Source organism: Aptenodytes forsteri, unplaced genomic scaffold, assembly GCF_000699145.1.
Source record: "Aptenodytes forsteri isolate BGI_AS27 unplaced genomic scaffold, ASM69914v1 Scaffold169, whole genome shotgun sequence".
Lineage (NCBI taxonomy): Eukaryota > Metazoa > Chordata > Aves > Sphenisciformes > Spheniscidae > Aptenodytes > Aptenodytes forsteri.
Window position 1 is genome coordinate 939,039 of NW_008796115.1, and position 8,158 is coordinate 947,196.

The following is an 8,158-nucleotide window of genomic DNA, read 5'->3' on the forward strand; positions in this document are numbered from 1 at the left end:
CGGGGGGAGGGATGGAGAAGAGGTGGTACCCTGGCCAGACAATCGCTGGGGGGGGGGCAGGGGGAGGGAAGAAAAAAAAATAACTTTTTTGTTTATAGCAGTACAGACGATGTTTTAAAAGTTAATTCACATACATTTAAACAACTTCTGCTGTACACTTATAGGTTCATGGAAGGATTTAAAAGTAGGTTTCCAATTCATCTACAATATTTCATAGAACCAGACAGTTTCTGTATGGAATCAAAAAAAAAATAACTTTTTTGTTTATAGCAGTACAGACGATGTTTTAAAAGTTAATTCACATACATTTAAACAACTTCTGCTGTACACTTATAGGTTCATGGAAGGATTTAAAAGTAGGTTTCCAATTCATCTACAATATTTCATAGAACCAGACAGTTTCTGTATGGAATCAAATGTTGCATAATAATTTATATCTTAACACTCCTGGCAAATTGGTATTAGTAACTAACTCTAAGTAACTATTCCTGCCACACCATATGAAAATGAGACCTGGCTTACCTGATGGTCAATAATAAAAGATCTTCCACAGCAAAATCCTCCAATAGAAGCCAGTGAATTTTCCATGTTTGCACTAATAAGATCAATATCATCAATCTGCCAGTTAAATTAAAAAGTTATTAAGAGATGCTTTGGATTACATCAAGACTATTTATAAGATAAATCTATTGAAGATGTATCTTGTTTCATATAATCATGAATACTAGAGAAGATCCACCAAACCATCACATATTAAAATGAAGCTAAAATTGAAATAACAATTTCAAGCAATATAAAAGGACTTTAGAAATTGAGATTTATGGATCTGTAGATAATATACATAAGATCATTCTTTTCCAAGCATTGCAACATGAAGAACACAAACAGAAAAAAACAAATTATATAGATACTGGTGACAATTCCTCAAAGCACTCAGTGTGACAGTGTCCTTTAAGAATGTAAGTAGTCCCACTGCAGGCAGTAGGAGTCAGAACGTGATTAAAATTGAGCATAAGCCTAGTTATATCAGAGTTTGAACCTTAGAGACACAATTGTCTTATTTCATTTGTTAGTTGCAGACATATTTTTTGCCAGATTCTGTAATGCACACTAATGACCACTGCTACAAATTCCCATTCTGAGCAGACAAAATGGAAAAATTATGTTTGTAAATGAATTTAACATAGAAGCCACTTAATTAGATGGTACTGGGCAAACATCAAAGTAGCACTGTTTGTTTCCTTTCCTAAAGCTGTTTAACATTCATTTTCTCTTTTCCACATTTGGTATTAAGACACTTAAAGAGAAAACAATAGGAAATAGGGGAAGACAGAATAAATTCTCAGAATTTGGTATTTCACTTCCAAACTGAACACAGACACTGTCAGAATGTAGTGAGAGATGCTCCACACTAAGACACGGGCAACCAAAAGAGCACTTCTTCCTTTCCCAGCTCAAGTGACTGTGGTAGCAAACAACCTCAAGGATACCGTTTTGGATTTCCAAAGTACTCCTCAGCTGAAAAAACACCACAAAAGGTAGGCTCTTGGAAAAATAATTTGGCTTAATCTGCCAGTAAAGTAGTAAGACAACATCTTTGAAAGGACTATCAAAAGCTTTATCCTATTTTTCCCTACTGGAATAAAAGGCAATAGAGCAAAGTAGGCTGGCTATACGCTGAGAAGATTTTTCTGACTTAACCCTAGCCCCCAAATATTTCTGTGTAAGCATGACACTTTTACGTGTATGCAGCTGGAAAATACTGCAATCATCATCTCACTCAGTGACCAAAAAAATGATAAAATTATGCATTGTAAAAATTCTTTTATCCTCCACACTAAAGATAAGTAAAATTATTTCAAGTAAGCACATGAAAGAAAAGTGCCAAGACCTGAATGCTTTAAGACTGATAAAGAAAAGTATGTTTAAATTTCTATCGTACACTACTAAACATTGTTAATGCCATAGGTATAAGAAATCAATTGCACAATTTTCTTCTGTACAAGTCTCTTGTTCACAACAAAACTAACAAAAAAGGCACTTACATTTATTCCAAAGTGTTCAGTAATTCCTCTTCCATGTTCTCCAAGGACTCCAAAGGAAAGGCTCTCCTCCAGAAATATTCTAACTTTGTATTTATACTTCAATTTTATCTAAAACAGAGCAAATGATATAAAATACAAGTCAAGCCCACCAGAATTCGGTGATAAAATGGGTGGGGGAGATAAGGTAAAGACAAAGTACAGTACCCTGAATACTGCAAAAATGTCAGTTCTAGAGTTGAGTTCTGTCATTAAGACATTTTAAAAGCCTTCAAAATTCTTCTACCATGTAAGAGTAGAGTAAATTTCATAAATGTTCATGTACCAAATTTTTTTTTTTTTTTAAATAGGCTATCAAGTACTTTCAAGATGATGCATTTTCACAGCATTTCTTCCATTATCTGCTAGAATATAGCCTGCACAAAAAGCCAATTTATGCTGAATAGCAAATGTTTTCCTTGGAGTCAGCGTTTATGACAGCTGTGTGAGGGTTTCTTTGAAACTTGTCTTTTTTGTTTAGATATAACTGAGTTTAACAATTTAGTATCATACAGCATAGCTGAAAAGACAGTATATTTTACAGGTTAAAACCTAAGACCATAACCAGATACTCATTTGCAAGTCTCATTACATATAGCTTCACAATCCTAATCCTGATCAGAAGTTTCAAAACAATATAAGATTTGGGATCACCATTTCATGAACATTTGAGAAAGCAAGAAGGTAAACAAAAAAACTGCATGCAGAGCTTTTCTAGGTAGGCTTAACGTTATGATACTACTATTTCATGAGCCACATGTTTTCATATGCAGAGTTTAAAAGGCAAACTGAAACGACTTACCAATTCTGGAAGAGGGCAAACGTCTCCTGTGTTCATATACAATCCTTCCACTACAATAAACCTTCGAGTTACACGGGCCTTGCGAGGATTCTTCAGAGAAAGATATGGTTTCAGTTCATATCAATTGTTACTAACAAGTGAAGCTCTGAAGATTTTTTGATAGGGAAGGACAGCAATGGGAAGGGAAGGAAGACAATGTCTCTTTTTCAAGTAAGCTTTTATTTTAGTTTAAACTTAGTATTTCTCATTTGTGACAAAAGTTGAAATGCCTCATTGGACTAGTTTTTCTTTATTTTGTAATAATTTTAAAGCTTTTAACTTTTACACAAGACTTAAGATGCCTTGTTTTGCAACAAATCATAACTAATCCATTTGAACTTTATGAATAAAATACAAACAATACAACTACAGAACAAATACTACAAATCTTGGTCTCTATTATATTCATCATTAGTCTGAGCATTTAGAAAGCTTTTCAACAAGTGGTTTGTGCACCAGGATTCTCAATGCAGCACAAACCTCTCACAAATAGTGTCTTCATAAAACACAATCCAAAAGTATTCATAACATTCACATTACAATCTCCTTGTCTGATCTCTGGGCAATACAGGCCATAAGAATACCCTGCACTGGTTTCTGTTTAAACTTCAATGGTATGATTTGAATTTTGTTGTTTTAAAATGCCATCCCCCTGGTATTTACTTTAAACCTTACTGCTATCTTCTGATCAAGGATATTAAGTCATGCTTCTTACCTTTTTCAGTTCTTGTAAAAAGATTCAGAGAACATCTATTTGACTTTTCTGAGTGGTAGGCACCAAAACTAGGCACAGTTCACTCCACAAATTGGACCAACTCTAGTGGTAAGATCTACCCCATCCTAGTCAGTACATCTTAGTTATACACACATGGTCTATTTTAAGCTCTTGGCCACCAACTTTATGTTCACATTCAGCTAATTACATTAAGAAACTTTAACCGTGTAGCTAAACCAAAGCACTCTGCTCTAACAAACCAAATGTGTTACACAAATTGCATCACTAGTCTGTCAACCACATCTAAAAACTCATGTAAAGATAACCTGACAAAATGTATTTTCCATGCAGGTATGTTAACTAGTATGCTGTCTATAAATTTGCTATTAATCAGATCCATTACTAATTTAGACTAATGTTAAGCTGACTTGCTTCTAATTATGCAGTTTATCTACTTTACTTCTTCTATGTGTTAGCACAAAATCAGCTTTCTTCCAACTGTCTCTAACTTTCCAGCATTCTGTGAACGAGGCACATAATGATGATAGCTCTTCAGCTAATTCTTTTAAAATTCATTTAACCAAGTCATCTGTACTTGCTGATCCTGATTCAGTAGCTGCTTTTGGATCACCCTTTTGTATTACTGTCAGAATGAGAAGCAAGCCATCAAACTGACCCAAATTTTTCAAGAGAGAGAATATCTTAAGAGTTGAGTGCAAGATAGGGGAAGAGTCTAAGGGGGGGGAAAAAAAACCATGTTGATTCTATAAATTAAAGGGTTAGGACTAGCTGCTTTTCTGTTGATTTTACAGTGTGACATTCAAACTGATAATTAACTTGCATGATTTATTAGGTAAATGCAGTTATACAAATTTCTAAAAGACTAAAAAAAGCTCTGTAATAGTATTTTTAAAAAATAAAATAATCTCACACTTCAGTCATCTGCCCATAAAGATATTCCCCCACTACCAATGCCTGTGAGCTCGCTTCCAGTGGTTATACAGACAAATGCAAATAAATAATTTAAAAAAAAAAAAAAATCTATCTTAATTACATAAGCAACATTAACTGCTCAATAGAGATTTATGAAAACCAAGTAACTGCCTATAAGCACTGCATCCATTCAATTACACAACCCAAAAATAAAAAATGTGTGGGAGGTGGCACAAAAGAGTACAAATATTTCTTCAAAGGAATGGTACCTTTTGATCTTCAGTCTCTTGTTCTTTCAACAGTCGTTCAAGGTCAGCCATATCATTATGCTTAAATAACTTGATGTTACTACGAGATGCTTGTAATCCCTTCTGAATAGCAAAGCAGGCAGCTTCATCTCTGTAAATACAGCAAGCCCTTCTAAGTTTGCACTCGGTTTAACAATTATTCAAAGAAAGCTGGCTATTAGGACTGTCCTGCTTTTGAGCAGATATCTGTGCTTAGGTGTAGTTAAAACCAGATTCATTAAAGCATCATGTATTTTATTTACATTTTGAAAATTCATTTCCAAAGCTTCTCAACTTTTCTATACACTATAGCCACTAAAAGCAAGCCAACACATTTTTTCTTGAAGTGTACACTTGTCCTTTTGTTTGTATGTGACAGCAGTTTATTTGAGCACACCATTCCATGGCCCGGGTACAATACCATAGTAATCATCCCAGAAACTTCCCACTCCATTTGCTTTGGGTCTTAGAAAAAAGGCGCAAAGATGTGCCTGTAACATTTACAGTGGTTCTCCGAGTATTCAAAACCTGCTTTTTAATATTCTTTGGGAATTACTCTCTCAGTGTTCAAAGAACTATCTGCCATTTTTAAGTGTTCGAAAAGCAAATCTCTGAGCATGATGGGGTATGCAATTTCACAGCTGCTTAGGTCGAGTAATTTTTAAAAGTGGCAACTAAATCAAACCTTCTGCAAGTGCTAAATACAGTAATTTCAACCAAGTTGCTTTTAAATATGGTGAGATCTTTCATCAGTGAGAAGCTGAAACAGTACAAGACAGCTAAATCCAGGACACACTGGCATCTTGAATAGTGTGCACTATCCTGGTCATTCGCCTCAAAAAAGCTGATCCAGAAAATGTTTAAAGATGACCAAAAAACATTATCAAAGTTATGAAAGAACTTCTGTAAAAGAAGTCAAATAGGCTGCAAGCCTTACACTTAGAAAAGAGAGCACTGAAGAAAGATTTTGGCAGACAAATGCAAAAGTATCAGTGTGTTGCGGCTTAAGCCCAGCAGGCAGCTAAGCCCCACACAGCCACTCGCTCACTCCCCCCATGGAGAAGATGCATCAGTTCACTGTCTAAAAATCAAATGCATCAACTGAAATTAGTAGGTGTTATATATAAAACAACTATTCCTTCATATTGTTTCATAAAATGTTCAAGTTAAACTGTGAAATTACATGTCGTAGAAGCATTGTGGATATTAAAGATTTACAAAGGCACTAAAAGAATAGGAAGGCTTAAGAAAAATCCATCAACTACTACTAAACCCAAACCCTCCTCTTTGGCTCAGAAAGTTTTGACTATTACTACATTGTTTCTCCTGGTTTTTTACTCTTCCCTAGACAAATTATGACTGGCTACTCTCAGGGACCAGATACTGGGCTTGCTGAATCCTTAGTTTGACCCTGCATAGCTGTTCTTGTGTTACTTTAATATGTACCAATATTTATCCAACTAATCCTTTGCAAATATGCATGAGGGAAACAACTGTCCTGCAAGAAAGGTGAAAAGCCAGCAGTAAACAGGAGAAAAGCAAATATGACTGTACAGTTTCTTAAGAAGAAAACTAGGTATTAAACTTCTGTCAGTTCTTGCTCACATAGTTTGATTTTTTCTTTTCCATCTCTTCCATGATAAAAGCAGTAACTGATTTGATTTGGAGTATTCGGTAAAGAAAAGATACCTGAGCTTTGTACAACAAAATACTCGATCAAAACCAGCATTATTTTCTAACTGGTTAACCTAATATGATTAACAATAATGAAAAAGAAAAATTGAAAGGAAAACTCGTTAATCTGGAATTTCCCAAGTAGAAAATGATACTTACACAAACACAATGTCCCCTCTTTTCGAATATGCAGGAATAGCACTGGCAATTGTTGCAAATCCATATGAGTATATAATAGCTTCCTCTGTCCTCATGAATTTTGCTAGTCGTTCTTCTAATTCTAAGTGCACATCTATTGGAGAGAAAATTTGAAAAGATCTTAGATAGTTTACTTGTTTTCATATCAGAAAGACTATCATTGCTTTTAGCATCATCTAATTGAAGCAAACAGAATGCTTATTTGTAGGAAGATTGTTACAACAAGTAACTTCCCAAAAAACAGCTGCAACCAATCCAGCCTTACTTAAACTGCTAAGTAACCCAATGTTAATCAGAAGCTTTGATAGATCTGGAAATATTTATGTAATGTGGTTCTCTCATGTTCTTATGCAATGGTAATTAAAATCTACTTGTGATTAGATGCAGCGTTCCTGGACTGTGACTAGGGAGCACAGCCACTACAGTCAGGCAACAAACAGCTATGTAATTTATAGCAATTAATGAGGTCCTGTTGGCAGACTGTCAGTTCTTCCAAGCTGATGCTTCCACTGCATACAGGACAGCTATCATTATAACAGAAAACTGCTCGTCAGGCTGCAATCACATACCATCTCCTGAATGCACTTCAGGCAATTGAAAAGGTCACCATCTCCATGCCAGAGATTACTCACCCTTAAGATAAACTGACACTATTACATGCACAAGCATTTCCCAAACCAACTTGGTCAAAGTGACCCATGTTAGAAACAAAACACCAATAAATCAAAAGATTAAGAAGGTTAATACCACATGGTGAGTGGATTGTTGCTGCAGAAAGGTGACCACAGCGTTAAGTATTCTGCCTAAGCAAAATAACCTGTATCAGACAAGCTATTATTTTGTGTAAGTCTCTTGCCATGACCTGCTTCTGCCAGCAAATGTTAGTCAGAGAATTATGCCTTTTATCAACTGGAAATAAATAAGATTAAAGGGCAAATAGAGGTCCTTAGTGTGTGATTTAAAAGATCACCATTGGCCAAATGTTACCTTTTTGCAACTATTGAAAGTTCATTGAAACTAAATTCAAATAAGGTAACACCAGTTAAAAATACAAATTCTTCAATAGCCTATGAGGCACTGTTATGTCAGTGTTGCTATTTCTAGCCAGGTACCAACAGCAAGGGTGTAGGAAGAAAAATAACTGGCTGGACGGCCGGGCCCAGAGAGTTGTGGTGAATGGAGTTAAATCCAGTTGGCGGACGGTCACGAGCGGTGTTCCCAGGGCTCAGTTTTGGGGCCGGTCTTGTTCAATATCTTTATCGATGATCTGGATGAGGGGATTGAGTGCTCCCTCAGTAAGTTTGCAGACGACACCAAGTTGGGCGGGAGTGTTGATCTGCTCGAGGGTAGGAAGGCTCTGCAGAGGGACCTGGACAGGCTGGATCAATGGGCCCAGGCCAATTGTATGAGGTTCAACAAGGCCAAGTGC

At 35.8% G+C, this 8,158-nt stretch overlaps 1 protein-coding gene across 1 annotated transcript in view; it reads right to left on the minus strand.

Moving 5' to 3' along the window:
- SPTLC1 (serine palmitoyltransferase long chain base subunit 1) overlaps window positions 1-8,158 on the minus strand; it is a 56,095-nt gene that overhangs the window by 26,768 nt on the left and 21,169 nt on the right. Inside the window, exons 6-10 of the mRNA XM_009287203.1 lie at window positions 6,691-6,823; window positions 4,840-4,969; window positions 2,884-2,973; window positions 2,046-2,153; window positions 523-618 (exon numbers count right to left, since the gene is read on the minus strand). Coding sequence (XP_009285478.1) covers window positions 523-618; window positions 2,046-2,153; window positions 2,884-2,973; window positions 4,840-4,969; window positions 6,691-6,823 — 557 coding nt within the window. The remainder of the gene's footprint in view (window positions 1-522; window positions 619-2,045; window positions 2,154-2,883; window positions 2,974-4,839; window positions 4,970-6,690; window positions 6,824-8,158) is intronic.